Below are 21,354 nucleotides of genomic sequence, written 5' to 3'. Positions count from 1 at the left end.
AGAGTGTACCATTGCAGATATAACAGGAAAATAAACTTCCATTGTCCTCTGTGCCAAAAAAAGAAGGCTCCCATACTGTTCAAAGGTTGCCAGTTCACGCCCCAAGATGGTTCAGTGTACTAATGTCCTGCTCCTGAGCAAGGGCATCAATATACACTCATGATTCATTGCCTTGTCTATACACATCTGTTACATGCTGGATGGAAATAACCTACCTAATGCATGTAACCCAGAGATTGTCCCTGATTGCAATTGGTAATAAAAAATGTCTCTGGGAACAAGATGCCATGAGATACGTCTCATGGCAAAGAGACATACTGTAGCTCAGAATGGGCACGTAAAACCAAGACTATCTGCATGGCTCGTCACCGTGAGCAGTAAACTTAATTAACTGATTTTTTTTTTTTTTTTGGCCACTTGAGGGCAGCTAACTTCCAACTTCAGAGGGAAATGTCTGCCTCTGTAGCTGCTGAATAATCCACCAGGTGTAGGTCTGTGTTCTGATTCTCCTGTAATACCAAAGTGCACTACAAGGTGGTGCCTGCCTGTTTTGCTGTGGTGGACTAGCTCTGTGTTGCTGTACTTCTCTAGATGGCAGCCAGTAGAGTCGGTGCAGGTTATAATGCTCATGTTTGAACAGTGGATGTTGTACTTGGTGCAACCTGTCTGAAATGAAAGATGCTGAAATACTCTGTTGAGCTTCAGAGCTGGTGACAATTTCATGTGGTGTGTCACTATGAGTCACAACTTTTCACATTACACTTGGTCATTTGATCCATTGGTTAAATACTTACACACCCAAAGTCCACCCACACTAATGCTGCCTGATGAGGCCTCTTCTTCAGGACTGTGTGTGGGTTTGAGGGTTTACAAACTGCACTTGATGATATCTTCCCTAAGTTCCTGTTAGTGTTGGACAACCTAAACTACTGTAAGTCATAGCAGTACATCGTATCTAGTGTAGACTCACTTAATTCCCAGCATAGCTCCAGGCAATTTTCTTGTCTAAGCAGCCAGAGTAATTGAACATATGTGCTGAGGTGGAGTGCCTTAAACATAGATCGAACAACACTGATGATTGGTACAGGAACAGGTAACTGGAACAAATCAGACAAAACCAGGGGAATGGGAAACAGGTGAGGTTGCCGGGTGACTCAGGACTGGGGGATCAGTGAATGAAAGACAGGTGAGTAGGTGAGCAGGTGGGCTCGAGAAGTCAGGCCACTGAGACTGGAAGGAAAGTCTGAGGACATGGTGGCAGAGAGTGGCAAAAATAAATTGTGACAGGTATGACCAACACGTGGGTGTGGGTGTGCAGAATGGTTTAATGTGTGGTATTAAAGTGTGACAGTGAAGACAGTTCATAGAAATTGAGTGTCAGCGTGTAGTTGAAGGTTGGATTTAGAGTCAAAACTAACACTGGTGTATCCTGTTCTAAGATATCTGTGTGAAATATGTTTAAAAACATTTTTGATAGACAGACTGCTTTTGCAACTGTATGTCAATTTACATGGCATTTATCTTTCATTTTGGACATATTTCAGTAATAAAAGGGAATACTGCCAGCTCAAGCAAGACGTAGAAAATTTCTTACAGCTTCACAGAGAAGGTTCTTTTAATAGAACCTGTAGCTGCCTTCAACTGGTGTGAAGGTGAAGGAAGAGAAGTTGCGGTTTAAAACATTTCTCTTCAAAAGAAAGACCTCAAAATGAAGATGATATTGATCTGTGAAAGGAAGGAGCTCGTGTCTATATATATATATATATATATATATATACATATATGTGTGTGTGTGTGTGTGTGTGTGTGTGTGTGTGTGTGTGTGTATGTAGAAACAATATAAACTACTGGTTTCACATGGGAATCAAACACCACTCTCCTGTGTCAGATTCTGTATTTTTCCCTTTGCTCCTGTTGCAACGGCTTCGGCCACTAGATATCGCCTAGCAAAAAAATGTAACTATGAGTCATAATAACCTACTGCACAATCTGTGGGCTCGTTTTTCACAGGAGGACAGTCTCTCAAAGTGAGGTTGAAGTTTTTGAAGTTTGGGTTTTGAAGAAATCAAAGTACAGGTTGGCTTGTGATGCACTTCAAATGTTGCACTGTTTTTTTTTTAAAAAATCACAAACTGAAATCACTCATTGAGAAAACTATTGGGAAAGTCTTTACAAGCTTTGCATGTTTGGACTTGGGCAGTTCATTCCATTCTGTTGTTGGGTCGAAAGGTTAACCGCCATCCCAGTTTCAGGTCCCATCTACTCTGGAACAAGTTTTCCTCTCTGTATTACTCTGTATTCATTCTTCCCTCAATTCCGACCAGTCCCTTTCTCCTCTACTGCTGAGAAAGCTGCCTCATACCATGGTGCTGCCACCACCATGCTTCACCATATGGGGATGGTATTAGGCAGGTGATAAACAGTGCCTGGTGTTCAGTTTTTGTTTCATAAGACCACAGAATCTTTCTCTACTTGAAATGCTGTTCAGTGTCGGTTAAATCAGTTTGTCACGCGACTCAAGTGAAGTTCTAGAAGCTGCTCAAGACAAACCAGCGAACAGGATGCAACAAGTGCTACAACAAAGAGTCTGAATGCTTTTGTAAATGAGTGATTTCTGTTTTTTGATTTTTAAGAAATTTAGCAAAAACCATGTTTTCACTTTGTCAGGATAGATTATTGAGTGTAGATTGATGAGCAATGTTTTGTATCCACTTAAAATTAAATTTACAACACAATGAAAATGAGCAAAAAGTGACGGTATCTGAAGTTTTTGAACTTTTATCTCTTAACTCTTATATTTTGAGCAGTTCAAGTCCAGTGAATAACCTTAAATGGAACAAAAATAAGTGCCAAAAATAAAACATTTTTAGTTTAGGTTGCCAAAAACTGAATAATGTATATTTTATATAAAACAGACCTTTTTCAGGGATTAAGAAATTGGGCGATTTTACAGCTTTTCTGCAGCAATGGGTAAATGAAGCCTTGGAAATTAGTGCAAACAGTTCCTACGGGTGCCTCAGCTTCTGTTGATTACTAACAAACCATCTGTCTGTACAATGGCCGTGTTAGAACAGACTGTGTTACAACACCCTCTGACACACATAGGATATCACTGCAGGAAGTACTACTGTGTATTGATGTCATGATGGTGAGAAAAAGACAATTGACAAAGGAAGTCAGACTAGTTGTTTGAAGGTTCATTCTACTGCAAGATCAGGACCTGAACAAAGATATAGCTAATGTGCGTACCTGTTTGTTGTTTATCCCCGCCATGTTTGCCCTTAAATGATTAATGCAGCTTCATCCATCCATCCATTTTCTTCTGCTAATCTGAGGTCGGGTCATGGTGACAGCAGGTCAAGCAGCTTTAAATTTCTAAAAACAACTCTTCTGAGGTCAGCCTGTAACAAACTAATTTTCCTTTATTATGTTGACATTGTCCTACTTCAATGAGTTTTCCCAAAAATCTGATGAAGACGCTCCGATTAATTTTAAATATGTGTCCATATAACACATATCAACTCACTTTGCTGAGTATTGGCAATCAGGAGGAACCTGGTAGAGGGAAGCAGAGACAGGCCAACACACAAACTACTGTCATACGGCCCAGGACTGCCACACTTGAGATGAATTACAAAATCATTGATCTCTCTGTCTTTTTACAGGTGTTTCATTAGGTATATTTGTTGTGACCCAGACTCCTGACGTTGTTGTCATGGAGGAGTTTGGAAGAACGACAGTTAACTGGATAAAAAAAAAAAAAAATCAAAGAGAAATGAAGTTTGTGAGTATTAGCTCAAAGACCACTTGTCAAGGATCTTAGCAAAGTGAGCAAATGTAAATGTTCAACCTTGACCTTTTCAAGAATCACGAGAGGATTGAGGGAGATACAGCTGCAAGGTGTCAGTGGAGGAAGTGGTACAGTCATCACAGTTACGGCCTCGGAGAACGTAGATGACAACACAGATCACCCCATAGCTGACGGTAGGTGACAGAACACCACTGGCCTGGCGTTCACTAAGGGCTTTGTCTACATACAGGGTTTGTCAGAACAGAATACCAGGGATCAGCGCACTAGTGATCATTACAGCTTGCTACTGTGCCTGCTATAGACTTGTAATCTTGTTTTCATTTCAAGGTTGTAGTTCAGGTCAGGTGTTTTGATAAATCATCACTTGAAATGATAGTTTATGTGTAACTGAGCAGCTGTCTCTGTGGGGGAATTTCAGATACTCCCCGTGAAGAAGTGTTAGAGTCCTGAGGTGCCTGCCCATCCTTGCCCTTGTCATAACCTTATTCTGTCTCCACAGTTTAGGGATTAAAGCTAATCAACAAACACCAGGTACAATATAACTTTCCCTTCTCGCCACTATGATGCTACAACGTCTTGACCATTGCTTTAGTGGCATTTCTGCTGAAGTATATTGTGACTCACTGATCAGTGCATTCATCTTTCAGCTGTCCCTGCAAATCAACCCACTTTTGCTCAAAGAGGAGAGGAAACCCAACAAGAAGAGGAAAGATGAAAGGGCAGCAGCAGGAGAAATCAGATGAAGTAAACCATGAAATACACTGATAAATGCTGTTTTTCGTCTGACGTCTTACTAATCAGTTTGGGAAACTGATGACAAGTGCAGTTTTTTTCATGAGCATTGAGACCCTAACCCTTCAATAAACTGTGTCATCAGAGGCCCACTGTTGATGACTCCACATATTGGCACCAAATTAGTAGCTATCATCTACCAATTGCCTGCATGTGAGGCATTCAGTATGTTGTAGTGTCTACCGATAGTCTGCGTGTGAGTTGTTTAGGGAAAATCTGTTAATTGTGGTGCCAATAGTCTGTATGTGAGGCGTTTAGGAGACATCTGTAAAATGTAGTGTCTACCGAGAGTCTGCATGTGAGGCGTTTAGGGGACATCTGGCCTAGTCTAGGTTCGCCACTGGATGTCATCAGTGATATCATGTTGCTTTTGAATCTCTTTTGTTAAAGCTCATTTAAAATTTGCCTGCCAGGATGTTAACTGACATCCGAAGAGAAAGAACGGAATTTGCGGTTTTGTGCACTTCTGCAAAAACTTCTCCGAAATGTTTTTGTTTAACATATACAATAACATATATGTATATCCGTGCAGACACTGCATGCCACACAGAAGTGCTCAGGGCTGCTAAAAGGCTATTTCAGTTATGGGTTTGAAGACATCAGGAGATTATTTTGTGGTTGGGGTCTTCCTGTTGTTCTCTCTCGTCACAGTCCAAAGCAAAGCGCGCCGCCATGTTTAGTAGACATAAGAGAAGAATGCAACCTGATGCAGGTGGAGTGTACCTGTAAGATTCAGAGTTTCTACAAAAATGATCTGCTTTTAGACATAACAATAAAACAACTTCATTTATTCTCTTTCCCAGAAAACAAGGCTTCCATATTTTTATGGCACATTTATCGTATAATTCAGCTGCTTCGCTCTCATCAGTCTCGTTTCCAGCAGCAGCAGGAAGCAAACAAAAAAAAAGCTGCGGTAAACATACAATACGCACCAGTCTAACATCAAAGTTGTTAAGTCAGCAACTAGCCAGTGAACCTAGTGAAGTGTTTAGCAGATAAAACGATAAAAAAAGATTTTCATTTACATGGACGTGTATAAGACAGAAAGTATTGACAGAGACGAACAGTGTATGGCAATGTAAGCCGGCTAATTTCCAGCATGGACACGTGTCAGCTCACCAGTCAGGTCAGATATGCCACCTCATAGTTGAAACACAGAAAGAAGAAAGAAGAAAACCCTGCCATCATTCACCATTCATTCAACTATTCAACTGATGAATATTCTTTAATATAAAGTGGATAAAAGATGGTGTGTGTGTGTGTGTGTGTGTGTGTGTGTGTGTGTGTGTGTGTGTGTGTGTGTGTGTGTGCGCGCGCGCGCGTACGTTGTGGGAAGGACTGTGAAGCTGTGAAGTGATGAGTGTCAGTAGTCAGAGGTGAAGCAGTGTGAGAAGATGAAGCTCGTACTGAGCAGCCTGCTGCTGGCCTCACTCTGTGCCATCTCATCTTGGAGTAAGTAGAAACTACTCAACTTAACCTTAAATATCACATCTGTGTCTGGTTAGAGTTTGTGCTAATTATTATATTACCAATTATTGGTTGTGTCAGGATGTTGTAATGTTTTAGGTCTCCTTTGTTCAAAAAGGGAACACATGAACGTTCGTAGAGAGCTTGGATGTACAGTATCTTGTTCATCATAATTCAAGTGCATGCTAACATTAGCATTTAGAATATCTGGATCTGGATCAGTAGTTTTCAACAGTTTGAATGTTTTGAACTGATCAGTATGATTTTTGCACAGTGCATTTCAGAGCATTTGTTTAATTGAAAAAGAAACATAACAAAAAACGGACCAATATTTCTGTATTACTCTGTTTCTTTCATAGATCACTATGAAGCATTTTATGTCTATGTAGCACGTATCCTCTGATTTTGTTGTAAAATGCCAAAAACCTGATGTGTTTAGCTAATGATGCAGTGTACGCAGTCTCAATATGGACCTCAAAATCATTTGTTTCTCTGTCTCTTTAGCTGCTTCATCTACAGGCGTGTTAGTTGTGACCCAGACTCCTGATGTTTCTGTCCTGGAGGGAGAGACTGTAAACATCACCTGCTGCTGGAAAGGGACGTTTGAAAGAATGACATTTAACTGGGGGAGAAATCAAACAATTATTAAGACTGACCAATACAACTCAACACCACAGTCTGAAGAATCAAATTCCTGTTCAACTTTGACCTTTTCTAACATCACAACAAAGTATTCAGGGAAATACACCTGCAAACTGAGTGTGGAGATACCAGTTTATGTTCAGGGTGAAGGAAAGGGCACAGTCATCACAGTTAAGACCAGAGAGAACAGAGGAGATGACACAGATGATGGTAGGTGACAAAACACCAAGGCTTTAAAGGTTTGACTAATATCCTTGTTTGTCAGTGGATAAAGTGAATAATGACATGTATTCAAAACTGGAACCTGGTCTGTTTAGAAAATATAGGCTTTATGTCACTTTGTAAAGTTTAGATCAGTCAAATCTTGCTTGTTTTAAATATACTGTAAAAGCCACTAATATAAGATTAAAAGAGACAGAGACAAGCCAAAACACAAACTGCTGTCATATGGTCCAGAGCCATCACACACATAATTTATCTCTGTCTTTTTACAGGTGCTCCATCAGGTACATCAGGTAAATATGTGTACATTTTCATTTGTTGTGACCCAGTCTCCCGGTGTCTCGGTGACGGAGGGGGATATAAAGTAAACATCTGCTGCTGGACAGGGGTGTTTGAAAGTGTGATATTTCACAGGTTGAAAAATCTAACATAAATTCAAAATGACTTTATCAGCTTTAAGACCCAGGGTCATATATCTTATTCAAACTTGACCGTTTCAACTATCACAAACGAGGATTCAGACAGATACACCTGCAACCTGTGTCTATGCTTTGGCTGAAGTCGATGGTACAGTCATCACAGACGGAGATTACAAATGACAATACAGATGGTGTTGAGTGATTTAAACATCAAACACACAAAGTATTGTAACAGATATTGTTCTAATAAAATCAAAAAACAGATTTAAAAATGAAATATAATGAAATAAAAACCTGATAAAATTGGAAATGACAAAAATAAATAAATAAAAAAGCTGATTCACTAAAAGTTTTTTTTCTTTTTTTTTCATACTTTGGAACAACTAAAAGACTTATGCCAGAGGACCGAGGGGCTGTACTGGTTCATAGATTGACATAGCCACAGAAAGAAACAAAATTAATTATTTATATAATTAAATATTGTTTATGGATTGCAACATATTTGATATAAAATAAACAAACTTTTTAATTCTGGGTAAACCCCCCCCCCCTTTTCCTTCTTCTCTCTTACCCTAAAATGGTTGAGCATCTACTGAAGTGTGAAAGGAAAGCTCAGCGAGCTCAGAAAAATGTGATGACAATGTGTATAGAATGTGGACACAATAATGATAACACATACAAGATTTTTCTCATTTTAAAGCAGAAGTTCATGTGACAGGTGATGGCAAAGAAGGTGTAACTGAGCAGCTGTCCCTGTCAATCAATTTCAGGATCTGTGTTAATCTACTGTCTGAGGTGTCTGCCCTTCCTTGTTCTTCTTGTGACCTTCTTCTATTTCAACAACAGACGGACTAAGCCTCAACAACACAAAGCAGGTACAATACAATATTCACTTACTCACTCAAACTCCATTATATAAAAGGTTGTCAGCTGTGCTAATGGCATAGCTCTGTGGGATCTCTTTGGTTCAGACTGAAATAACTCAACTACTATTGGAAATATTGCCATGAAATTTTGAACAAACATTCATGACCTCAAGAAGATGAATTCTAATGACTTCAGTGATATCCTGACTTTTCCGCTAGTACCACCATAAGGTTTTTGATAAACATAAACTAGATGAAGATAAATTGTAATAACTTTGTTTATCCCATAAGTTTTCATCTAATGCCATCATCAAGTGAAAATTTTAACTTGTCTGATATTTTAATTATGACCAAACATCTATCCAACTCATGACATTCCCATCAGGATCGCCTGCACTTTGTGTTTGTGCTAATTACCAAATGTTAAACTCTTAAGGTCAAGTCGTGGTTTTCCACTTGCTGTCAGATTGCTTCTATTAATAAAATTTGACATACCTGCAAAGCATCCAATAAGTTTTTCAAGTTTTTACCTGCTCCATCAGTGTCTTTATTGACTCTGTTAGTGTCACTAATGTGGCCGGTCCAAGCGGATAAGTCCAGGGCTGAATTTATTTCCCTGTCCGACCATGGACCTGTTGTATACGCAGGGTACACAACTTCATTCAGTTGTACTTCTTGTTGTGTGTTTAGTGGCCATTTACACTGGGCTTCATAACACCTTTCTGACTGATAACGTTAAAGGGGATGAACGTCAAGGGGGTTGGGCAAATAGAGGCCAGGAGGTGTGGCCGACGTAGCATTTGTTTTGGTCTGAGATGCTGGTGGTCTATTGCAACATCTAAGGGCAGGGACCATCATTTACAGATCCTTTAATACGAATAGGGCCAAGGAAGGGAACTAAGCTGTACAGTGTACAACACAGTGCAGGAAAAGAGCTGGTGTATGGCCAGTTGATATGCTCATAATGCGACTCAAATTTTTGACATCCACACAGTGTCCATGTGGACCCCCGCTGACTTGGGCAGGTGATGAAATTTACGTCAGGACCCTTGCAGACATGGGGACGTGGAAACCATGACTTGGCCTTTAGTCTTGTTAAATCATGCATTAACAGCGTACGTACTACATTACCATGGATGGAGCTCATCAGTCAGTTTATTCATGTTTCAGCTGCTCCTGAAAATACATCCGCTGCAGTCCAAAGAGGAGAGAAAGTTCGGAAAGAAGAAGAAAGAGATGAAGACTGGGGAGAAAACCCCCATCTTCAATTATGAAGATCTTGGAAACTCACGTTTTTTCTGACAACTGTAACCCTTTCCTGTTACTGTGTTTTGAAAAATCCTCTATAAATAACGTCAGTTATTTCGACATTATCAACACACTGACTGTTGCTCTGTTTATTTTAAATACAGTACTTAGATTTTTTTTTTTGGGGGGTTGGTGGACACCAAGACACCAAAACATAGCTGAGAGTAGAGTGAATATTGGACTTAAATTAATCAGGTGGCAAGAAAACAACTCCCAATAAATAAGTCTGGATTTTTAAATCTTTTTTTTTATGTTGTGTCTTTAGAATTAAGTGATAACCTGTCATTGTTGTGTTTACAGCTTGTTCTGTTGGCATAAACTGGTCAAACAAAAAAACAAAGAATGGATGCCGCCTGGGTTGCACTTGTTCAATGCTTTGTGACTTTTCAACTTAAAAGCATTGAACAAGTGTGTCACAGCCAGGTTAATTACTTTTTGGAATCCCCTGGAAACATTTCTGTTGCCATCTGTGCTACTCACAGCACATTTCTGTATTTGCTTGTATTGTGAGTTATTTGCAGCGCGTTTCTGTTGTTGCTTGTGTTGTGAGTATGTGCAGCACATGTGTTGTAAAAATGGATGACAGTGTTTTCTGATTATGCTTGTTTTATTTGCATTCGTTTTCTGAAGTTGCAGTGCGTTGAGCTGTCAATGCCTCCTTAGGCATCCACTGGAATAAAATGTTAGGATTCTATCAGACGTCTATCATTGTAACCTGAAGCAAAATGTTGCCTCAGGTGCTCCAGCCACTCGACCACAATACTAATAATCTTCCTCTAAGTCCTACCCACAACCTGTCTCCAAATGCTGGTAACTTTCAAGACGCAACATCTCAATTAAAAGTCAGTTACTATGTACTCCAACTGACTGAGATGGATCATGTAACTGTCTTATCTTTGATGCACGGTACTCTATGTAGAACCAAAGGCTCATGTGGTGTATTTAAATATCCGCATGTCAGATACAAACAGAGTATCAGTTTCTCCTTTTTATTGTTCATTTCTAATGAACACATCCAAAAGTGTGATCTTAGAACATCTGCTATTCAGATTTGTGAAATACCACCCTGTGACTTCCCTCCTATGTTGCATTTTCATTTTGGAGATGTCAGAGAGTATTGAGAAATGGACTTTATTGCGACACAGAGACAGTGTACGGCATGTGTCAAAATACCCATGCTTATCTTGTTGGTAACCCACTTCAGTATTTCTCTGTCATAGTAAAGTAAAAGGGCACTTCCGCATTCAAACTCATGAGAACAGAAAAGAGCGAAACAATCTCAGCTACAGTTTCTTGCAGAGAATCTATAGCTGCCTGCTGCTTCATCTAAAGGAAAAAGGAACTCATGTTGTGGTTTCTCACACTTCTCTCAAACCGTGGATAAAAGATGATGCCCAGTGTGTTTCTTTTGTGTGTATGGGTGTGTGTGTGTGTGTGTGTGTGTGTGTGTGTGTGTGTGAGTATGTTGTAGGAGGGACTAAGAGCAGTTGTGAAGTGATGAGTGTCAGTAGTCAGAGGTGAAGCAGTGTGAGAAGATGAAGCTCATACTGAGCAGCCTGCTGCTGGCCTCACTCTGTGCCATCTCATCTTGGAGTAAGTAGAAACTCAACTTAACCTTAAATATCACATCTGTGTCTGGTTAGAATTTGTGCTATATATGTCAAAACTGTGACCAAAACTCCTAATTATTGAAATTATTGGTAGTGTCAGAGATTATCGTTGTAGGTGTACGTTGTTCACACAGATAACACATGAATGTTTGTAGAGTGCGTGGATATACAGTATCTTGTTCATAATGATTTAAGTACATGCTAACATTAGCATTTGGAATATTTTATTATTTTACATTTCAGAGCATTAGTTTCACTGTAAAAGAAACAGAAGTTTAAAAAAAAATGACCATTATTTCTTTATTATTCTATTTTTTTGTTAAATCACTATGAAGCATTTTATGTCTATGTAGCACGTATCCTCTGATTTTGTTGTAAAATGCCAAAAACCTGATGTGTTTAGCTAATGATGCAGTGTACGCAGTCTCAATATGGACCTCAAAATCATTTGTTTCTCTGTCTCTTTAGCTGCTTCATCTACAGGCGTGTTAGTTGTGACCCAGACTCCTGATGTTTCTGTCCTGGAGGGAGAGACTGTAAACATCACCTGCTGCTGGAAAGGGACGTTTGAAAGAATGACATTTAACTGGGGGAGAAATCAAACAATTATTAAGACTGACCAATACAACTCAACACCACAGTCTGAAGAATCAAATTCCTGTTCAACTTTGACCTTTTCTAACATCACAACAAAGTATTCAGGGAAATACACCTGCAAACTGAGTGTGGAGATACCAGTTTATGTTCAGGGTGAAGGAAAGGGCACAGTCATCACAGTTAAGACCAGAGAGAACAGAGGAGATGACACAGATGATGGTAGGTGACAAAACACCAAGGCTTTAAAGGTTTGACTAATATCCTGGTTTGCCAGTGGATAAAGTGAATAATGACATGTATTCAAAACTGAAGAGAGACTTTATATCACTTTGTAAATCTTAGATCAGTCAAATCTTGCTTGTTTATTAATATAATCTACTATTGCAAGATTAAAAAAAAAAATGTGTTTCCTCATCTTGCAACTTTTGTGATATCACATGCCAATAATATTTTATAAAAAAAGACAAACAAAAAAACTTCACTTACAGTCCCGTAATTATTATTGTAATGTCTGTGTTTTTTTCTCACAACACCCAGGCCAAGACCCACATAAATCCATACCATTCTCCATCATAATTGCTGTGGCTGTAGTGGTTCCATTGCTCCTCATCACTCTCATCTATTTCTGTTCTCTGCGAAGGAGACAAGGTACAAATAAAAAAATTCAGTCTTGTTACTCATCAGAAGCTCAATTGATGTAATGTCCTGTAAGATTAAATAACGGGTCCATCCAATTTTACAAATTTCTAACCTATAGTGGTATCTAGCCATGCAGGTAGTTTACGCACAATTTCCCTGAGTCATCTGTCTCCACCCAACATCAAAAGTTTTCATAGGAATGATTTCTTCAGTAGAAAGTAGTTGTAAAGTCTGTGAATTATTGAAAATAACTGGTACATTGTTTCTTAAGAGATGCTGCTCTTGATTTAGAAATGTAATTTATGTAATTAATTTAATGTATTTTTTCAATGAACTTCTCAAACAAAATTTCCTTCATTTTCCGATTTACTGGGATACCAGAAATGCCAAAGATAGACATCTCAAAAGCTGGGAAAATAAAACCTAAAAATATCACAATTCAGTAAATTACAGATATGGCAGTGTGAACTGAATTAATTGGCTTTTTAGCGGGTTTAACCGCTTTTCAAAAACCCACTTATACATGCTATTTTTGGTGTAAACAGTGTAAACATAATTCAAACTCTAACATCAATAATCCACTTTTTGCACCAAAATTAGCACATATAAGTGGGGTTTTAAATGTAAACATGCTATTTAAAAAGGCAACTTTGCAGATGAGTTTGCCTTTCTGTTTGGACTGGGAGGACACTATGTAGACGCTTTGAGCGGTGATTGTGTGTTTTTCAAACTTATTTCAGAGCTCACTCTCAGTGGAAGGTCTACTCGTGGCCATTCTGGTTTAATAGCACTGTGCTGGGCAGGTGACAGGTCTGTCTACAGTGTTTGTGTGCTTTGAAGGATGTCACAGCAGGGAAAGGGGCAGAAACTTAACATGTTCACATCACAGCTGATGGCAGCTGGACCCGATAAATCAAAATTCAATCAATCAAAATTGATTATTAGATCTTGATAAAGGTAGAATATTATTATTGCTGAGCCGTTGTATTGGATTGTCTTTTGCAGTGTACCTAATAAAGACACCAATGAGAGTACTTCTAAAATAAAAACAAGGTTGGTAGTAGTAGATGGATATTGCAGATGAGAAATTCTATAAATTTAGATTGAGACACAGATTTGCACAGAGAGTCCTTGATTTACTTTAGAGCTTAGAGAAAGGTGACTCGAAGGTTGGTTGCTTCAACTCTTAGTGAAAAACAGAAATTACAAGTAGCAAAAACAAACAGCTATAAAAGAAAGCTATAAAAGAAGAGAACATTGAGACGACACTGTATACTGGATGAAATCATAAATATCAGTGTGCTGTAGTAATTTTAATGGCATGTATACGCAGCCATGTTTTTCAGTTGTCTGTCTCATGCGCATCTGATGGAAAAGATGAAACAACCCTGAAAAAGCTGTGCATGTGCCACAGTGTCCTAGTATCTATTGGAGTCCTACTGCTAGCATGTTAGATGTTTACATGCGCAACACATAACCAGCTCAGGTTTAAAAAAAAGACATTTTTATGTGTAGTATGTCAATACACCTAATTTCCGCAAGCACAATTCTAGGGCATCTTTATGTAGGTATAGTTTTTAACACTGGATATGACTTGGGCTCAGTGTGAAATGTATGGGACCAAGAATTGAAGCCTGTGGTACACCACGGGCCACTGAGAATAATGAGGAATTGGTTGGTGCAACAGGGTTAGCACTACAGGATGTATATGATATAAGGCTACTTGGTGCGACTTAGAAAGGGTGCATTGGACTGTACCAGGAAACCACTGCCACCCTTGGTTTCCTGGTACAGTCCAATGCAGTAGTGACTGCAATGTCCATCCAATTTAAAACAAAGCTTAAACGTACCACTTCTGTATATTTTCATAATATCTTATGGAAGAGTCCTGCTAATCATTTCTGTGTGTGTGTGTGTGTGTGTGTGTGTGTGTGTGTGTGTGTGTGTGTGTGTGTGTGTGTGTGGCCCATGGGTTCAGCACAAGCAGCCAGGGTGATCTATGAGGTTCCCCACGTTGACTCTGAGGTGGCAGAGATGGACAAAGACAGCACCAGCTCCTCCAGAGGCTCTTCTCAGTGGGTGAGTCTAATGGTGACGAGGGAGAGGAGGGGGAGGCAAAACAGGGTGTTTGTTCCACGTTTTAGTGATAGCATTGTGCTTCTTTAACCCATTCAAATTCATTTATATATTATTTGTCTTATTCTTTAAATGGCGTTTAGCAGACCTATTAAAAATGTCCATATGTGTTTCAGCTGAGATGTGAGAAAATGCGGATGACATGTGGTGAATGGTGTGAACTTTGCTCCTATAGATCTACTCTCTGAGGCTGCACCAAAACCAAATTAGATTTATTTTAGATTTATTTAGATATATAATGAAATTAAATTATTTAACATATATATATATATATATATTGTTTATACTTATTGTATTATAGTGACTGAATAAAAAACTAACTGACTATTTAGAGTAACATTTTTTTTGTAGGAGCAGTATAATGCAAAGCCGTACAACAATCCCACAAATAACAGGCTTAATACACTGTGATAGGATTTAATCGGGACTGTTATACTGGATTGACTGATATCCTGTCTCTGACTAACTGTGCCTGTTGATCACGCCTGCTCAGTTTTATGTTATGCACCTTAGCAAAGGTCTTGACCTTTGAGCACCACAAACCCTCAAGCTTATCTGACAAATGTTTATATACTGCTATACTCTACTGATGCAGTATGTGAGTTTTTTTATTTTTCTGTCTCTTTCAGTGTCAGGTACCTGTGTATGAATCCTTCGATTACTTTGAACGCGTGCAGACCAAAGAAAGTGGATGAGGATCTGCTCAGTGGACTTTCTTCATCCTCTGGTATTTTGTGCCCTTAACTTTTCTGCATGTACAGCGGGGTCCAAAAGTCTGAAACCACTTTCCCAGATTGGAATTATGTGAAAGATTTTATATCAGTAAAAATATTTAATATTTTTCTATGAACTAAGTCTTATTCATCTTCATGGTCTCAGTTCATCTCAATATCTGGCTTACTTGTAGCAGACTAAAAGGAGAAAAGTAGTTGCTTCTGTTTTGACTTGATCATACTATAAGCTAGTCAGTGGTCCACATTAGTGAGTGGTATTGATTCTATAGCGAACATGTCGGTTTCACAATGACTTCAGATCATGATAAGGACACTGAGTGGAAACTGTGGTGTTATGGGGTTGCTCTGTAATAGGTCATTGACAGGAAGTGGAAACGGTGCCTGTGACGGTCGAAATGGTTTCTCCCCGGCCTTGTTCTGTTTATATTCATCACACAAAGGCACAAGAAACTGATACAGAACATCTGCAGTCATAAACATGTGATCTACATTTGAGGTTGTGTGTTTCCTTTTCTAAAATGTCCAGAGACCATGTTGGTAGAGGACTGTAGCATTACTGAAGACAGAATTACACTCAGTGTTAGCCAGAAGTTGCTAGCCATCAAAACATGCTTAGAAAATGCACACATGCTCATTGTAGGCCTATACATAAAAACAAAGAGAGCTCATTCATTTTTTTTTGTACTCAAACTCAAAGAATATGTACAGTCTGAGGTTAAGCTTTTGATCTCTGTCTAAACTAAATAGCTGTGTGCGCTCAAGATGCTAATGCATTAGCATGCTGTTTGTGAAGTAACTGTACTCAACTAGCATCCTTAAGCACTGAAAATGTGAAGCTGTAGCTGCTCTAAGATAGTTAGTTACCAACGATCAGACATGTAGGTTATACTGGATAGATTTGAAATTAGCCCAACTGGTGACTGAGCACTTCATATCATAAACTGTAAGGGGTAAGTTTCTGTTTTTTTAATTTATTTATTTTGTTCCTCCAGCTGCTCAGAAAGATAAAAATATTAGTCTGTGGAAAACCAGTGCTTAAGTTGAACATTTCCACTGACTTTGCTTTCTGTTCTCTTCAGTAGCTAGTAGGGTAGGCAGTGGCTGGTGTAGTCTATGCAAACATTGGCTTTAAATGTTAGTTTTGAACCCACGCAAACATTTTATTATTACAGGGAGTCAGTTGACCTTAAGGTTTGCATAATGTGACCAAATCATGGAGTAACATACAGAGTGCTGAGTTCACAAATGGAGCTATTAAAGACTTTCAACATGATATCTTTCTTCTGCCAACTTTAAGTGTGACTTTAGTTTGTTTTCAGTGATACTAATTGTCTTACCTACAGTTCTTTAATGTATTGTATGCTAAATTGCTAGCATGTAATATGCAAAAACAAATATTCCCAATTATAGTGGGGAATGTTAATTTTTGCATGTCAGTTTCTCCGAAACAAAAATATAAAATTGATGATAATGTGATTTTTGCTGGGGGCTGTACCAAACAAGCATATATTCCCTTACATCTTGATAATGTGATTTGTAGGCTGGGGCATTTCTATAGCACCACAATGCTGTATTTATGGTCTATTGTGACACATTTTACCTTTATCAAAAAGTTACACCTTCTGTGATTTGAATACTGCACTTGGCGGCATTGCGATTTTTGAGAATATTTCAATTGATTGTTCAGCCCTAATGTACACTGGATGGTACTATAACCTACAACACAGATGATTTTGGTGTCACACTTATTCAGCTTTATTTATTTGTGTTTATGACAAAGTCATAATGTGAAAGCAATGATTAATAAGTTGATAAATACTGGTCTGATTGATGCCTATTGATTGCCAAGACCTTTCTCAATACAGAGACACTCGTCCCAGTGAGTCAGTCAGTTTCATTTTGATAAAGAATGGGGGAGGTTACAAAGAGACGCTCCTTTACACACGTTACTTTATACTTCCGCGTACCTGCATGCCTTCCCATATGACTTGCAAAAGGTGTTAACCACCATTTGCTGTGACTGAAGCTTTCTCACACTTTCGCCATTTTTGTTTTGTTTGCAAAGATGCACTCTGTACATACTAATTCGCCACCTCAGTGGGATATAAATGATACTGTAAATAATGCTATAATGTGCCTGTAATATTTCATTCAAACTGATATGTCATTGAGGCCAGCTTCTTAAATGCATCCTGCAGTAATAAACTGTATACCAAATATTGGGCTTCATATAATGTGTCTTTCTCATTGTGTTTGACGTACTCTGTCGCAGCCAGACTAGTGCTGCAGCTGAGATATTGGTTGTGTGACCAGATAAAAGCTTGTAGACGATACACAGTATTTCATATGTACAGTTTACTGTAAGAGCACTGTTTCTAGGAAACCAGGATACCAGAGAGAACAGAAAGCAGACAAACACACTCATGTACTTTTACACAACTCAAGCTTTTCAATTTCAAGTTTCCTCTCGTGGTTCATGTCCACCCCTACGCAGCAGCACAGACAACCACTCGACCACAGTGGATGCAATGACAGTGGTGTTTCAAAATTATCAAGTGATGATTCCCAAAGTGACAACCAACACACACTTTATACCTTGTATAATAGAATAATTATGATTTACTTTGCCTCAAATGAACCATATCACAGAGAAAAGCGCCTTTGTTGTCTGTTTAATGGAAATCCCTCCCTTTAAATCAATAAATAAATGACTAAATCTCTGTATGGTTGGTGAGGTAATGTGCACATTGGGCGGAGTAGGACTGAGGTAAAGTTGAAGCCACCACCTTCATCAAACACTTAAACCAGTATTATCTAACCTTTTGTGCACTGGCACCAAACCCATTTTTCAAAAGGTATAAGAAAGAGTCGCCTCTCTCCTCTCCCACCCCTGACACATCGACTGCTCTGTTAACCAGCGTTGTCCTTCGACTGTCCTCTGTACTTTTACGAACCACCTCTCAAGAAGCAACCATGACCCAGCTAGAGACAGCCATGGCCATCATGATGAAGACCTTCGATACTTACGCTGCTGATCAGGGAAAACCAGACACCCTCACCAAAGCTGAGGCCAAGACTTTGCTGGAGAAGGAGCTTCCTGGACTGCTCAAGGTACCGTACACCTGTGGGGGAGGATATCTGTGGTTCAGGGTAGTGACAGCACTGAGACCTACCTAATGAAGCTCAGGCACATACGCTCACAGTTCAAATATTTATTGAAAATATGCATTGACTTGTGGTCTCAGGAAAGTAGGAAAGTGAATAAACACCAAAGAATAAAGAATCATGTTTAAAATATACTTTGACACATCATAGTACCAATCTTCCTGTTTGAACTAATGGTAAAAGATGTTTTTATTTTCAGGTTTTTACGCCAACTTTTATTTCCTTCCTGGCCTAGAAATTTTTGAACAAGCCATGTCACTTAAAGATGATGGCTTCTACAGCTTTGTATCTTTGGATTTATTGTTAACGCAGACACTTTTTGAAGAGTAAATCTCATTGTTACATTCTGCCGCAGCAATACGTTTCAACTTAATGCCATTTCTCTGACCTAAGATCTATCTCGTACTTTATAAATAGAACACTCGTGATACTAAAATTTGGCTGTGAAAAGAGTTTGATGAGGAGAGAGGAGGGACATGTTAAAAAAAAACATTTTGATCTAGTGTCATCTGGCAACACTGATGGTGTTTTGTTGCTCTGTACAGGGAGCGAAGAACCAAGCTGAGGTGGACAAGCTGCTGAATAGTCTGGATTTTAATGGAGACTCCGATATCGACTTCAGCGAATTTGTGGTGATGGTAGCTGCTCTGACCTGCGCCTGCCACAACCGATGTCCCAAGAAGTGAGCAAGTCCACCGCACCCTTGGGTGGGGCCAAATGGCGGCAACTGCATCAGAAAATCTGTACTGTAGTTATTATTTTATTTTTTTTAGCAGCTGAATAAAGTCAATTATCTACCTGTACATGGTTGTCGAGTGTTATTTGACTATAGACAGAAACTTTCTATATTAATACGACAAGACAAGACAAGACAATGCTTTGTTAATCCCACAGCGGGGAGATTTGCAGAGTTAGTGGCAGAGGGGAAAGTGCAGGAACACAAGTATCAGTAAAATAAAAATATAAGTAAACAGAGGTAATTAACAAAATCTGATAAATACAAAATAAGTAAATTAAATACAAAAATATGTAAAATAAATATCAAAAGTAAAATAAATACAAAATAAGCAAAATAAATGAGTAAACAGACATAACCGTTTAAGTCACATTATTATATACATATTACATAAGTTAGCTGAGGGAAATAAGGACCTGCAGTATCTCTCCTTCACACACAGCGGGTGCAGCAGCCCGTCAGTGTTGGAGTTGCCCTGTGATGTCAGAGTGTCCTGCATGAGGCGGGACATGCTCTTTATCTGGGATGATAGCTTCACCTTCATTATCCTTTCTCCCACCACCTCCACCGGGTCAAGGGGCCATGCCAGAATTGAACTGGCGGCTGATGCTACCACAGAGTCCAAAAACGTACAATTGCTCCACTTTGGATGACATTTTGAAACACCCTGGATGATGAAATTCTTTCAAAATCCATTGCATGATCACTGAAAAACGTACAGCAAGATTAAATGGTTTTTGTTCCCTAAAATGTGGTTCCTTAAAACATCTGGAAAATTTCTCATAGGTTTTTCCCACCAGTGACAAAATGACGGATATACATATACATATGCAAGGCATGAACATTAACAGCAGCAAGGCAATTCTAAAAGTAAAACATCCAACTTAAAGAATTAAGGTACAAAAGGTACAAATATGAAACAAAATACACAGCAGTTTACTTTTGGATCCTACTATGGCAGCAAAATAACATAAATTCAGGTATTTGTATGGTGGATGAAGCACAAAATGAATGATGATGGGAGATTGTATATAGTAGGAAATTATTTTGAAAGTGTTGCAGCAGGTGGTCAGAGAGTCACACTCAAACAAAGCTTCCTGTCTAACTAGGACAAGGGGACATGCATGTGAGCTAGAGGTACACACAATAACCACAGACTAGGTATGTTGTCGCTTCACAAACAGCATCTTGCAAACACCTTAGTGGTCACATGCAGGGGCATGGGACATTTCTTGTAACTCATGTCACACAGACCAATAGAAGAGGTAACAATAATATCAATTAAAATAATGAAACTAAGAAAACTCAAGACAAAAAAAAAATACATTTGAAAAAAATATATATATACATTTTTACATTTATATATATATATACTTACCTCTTGATGACCTCTTGAGTCCACAGCCACATTCTCCTCCACTATATACAGTATATAGTGTATATATATATATGTAGATGTGAGTAGCAGCCATGTGCTGAGTTATACTATCTGTTACTGTCATTTTGATAATTTTATTTACCTATTATATATATATATATATAATATAGATATAAGATATAGATATATATCTATATATATATTTAATATCCAATTTTGCATAATTGTATTTATTGTATTACCTATTATATATATAAATAGGGTAATATTATATATATAGTATATATATATATATAATATATATATATATATATACTTATACATATATACATATATATATATACTAATATATATATATACTGTCGCCCATAAAGTTGGAATAATTTTGTTTTCAGACACAATCCTCTGTTTATTCCTATTTAAATGCATCAGTAATCACTTTTGACCAGGTGTAATGATTACATTATGTTTCCCAATTACCCAGGTGAAATGAAATAAATCACATTGTCACAATCATTTCATGGAAAAAGGAAAGAAATATTTTATTCCAACTTTATGAGCAACAGTGTGTTTATATATATATATGTATATAGTGTATATAGTCTGTTTTTCAGTGATCATAGGTAAATAAAATTATCTAAATGACAGTAACAGATAGTACTGCTGCTACTCACACCTACAATACTAATAACAAATAAGGGCAAACTTCACATTACATTGCTGTCATTCCTGTCTAAATAAGTATGGCCATCTTGCCTATATACTGACCACCTTACCACCTTATTGGGCAAGGGACATCATCTTACATTTTGACATATGATCCAGGCCGTCC

At 38.4% G+C, this 21,354-nt stretch overlaps 2 protein-coding genes across 2 annotated transcripts; both read left to right on the top strand.

Annotated features, from left to right (window-relative positions):
• Window positions 1-11,017: 11,017 nt before the first annotated feature.
• On the top strand, window positions 11,018-17,461 carry LOC111226878. Its single transcript, XM_022752175.1, has 5 exons — window positions 11,018-11,120; window positions 11,606-11,953; window positions 12,272-12,382; window positions 14,352-14,452; window positions 15,139-17,461. The coding sequence occupies exons 1-5, from the start codon at window positions 11,063-11,065 to the stop codon at window positions 15,202-15,204; spliced, it is 684 nt and encodes a 227-aa protein (XP_022607896.1). The 5' UTR covers window positions 11,018-11,062; the 3' UTR covers window positions 15,205-17,461.
• Window positions 17,462-18,091: 630 nt separating this feature from the next.
• s100p (S100 calcium binding protein P) lies at window positions 18,092-19,203 on the top strand. The gene is made up of 2 exons (XM_022752302.1): window positions 18,092-18,354; window positions 18,954-19,203. Exons 1-2 carry the CDS (start codon window positions 18,217-18,219, stop codon window positions 19,092-19,094), a joined length of 279 nt encoding a protein of 92 aa, XP_022608023.1. The 5' UTR covers window positions 18,092-18,216; the 3' UTR covers window positions 19,095-19,203.
• The last annotated feature ends 2,151 nt before the right edge of the window (window positions 19,204-21,354 follow it).

The sequence above is a fragment of the Seriola dumerili genome, unplaced genomic scaffold, assembly GCF_002260705.1.
Source record: "Seriola dumerili isolate Sdu_G_001 unplaced genomic scaffold, Sdu_1.0 BDQW01000167.1, whole genome shotgun sequence".
Classification (NCBI taxonomy): Eukaryota; Metazoa; Chordata; class Actinopteri; order Carangiformes; family Carangidae; genus Seriola; species Seriola dumerili.
This window is presented reverse-complemented; position numbering and strand designations above follow the sequence as displayed.

What these genes read in the sequence shown, in the direction of transcription:
- LOC111226878 (XM_022752175.1), top strand. Translation starts at nt 11,063, where the DNA reads ATGAAGCTCATACTGAGCAGCCTGCTGCTGGCCTCACTCTGTGCCATC. An exon ending in AGGAGATGACACAGATGATG is followed by an intron (nt 11,954 to 12,271) that starts GTAGGTGACAAA and finishes CACAACACCCAG; the next exon opens with GCCAAGACCCACATAAATCC. An exon ending in CCAGAGGCTCTTCTCAGTGG is followed by an intron (nt 14,453 to 15,138) that starts GTGAGTCTAATG and finishes TGTCTCTTTCAG; the next exon opens with TGTCAGGTACCTGTGTATGA.
- s100p (XM_022752302.1), top strand. Translation starts at nt 18,217, where the DNA reads ATGACCCAGCTAGAGACAGCCATGGCCATCATGATGAAGACCTTCGAT. An exon ending in AGCTTCCTGGACTGCTCAAG is followed by an intron (nt 18,355 to 18,953) that starts GTACCGTACACC and finishes TGCTCTGTACAG; the next exon opens with GGAGCGAAGAACCAAGCTGA.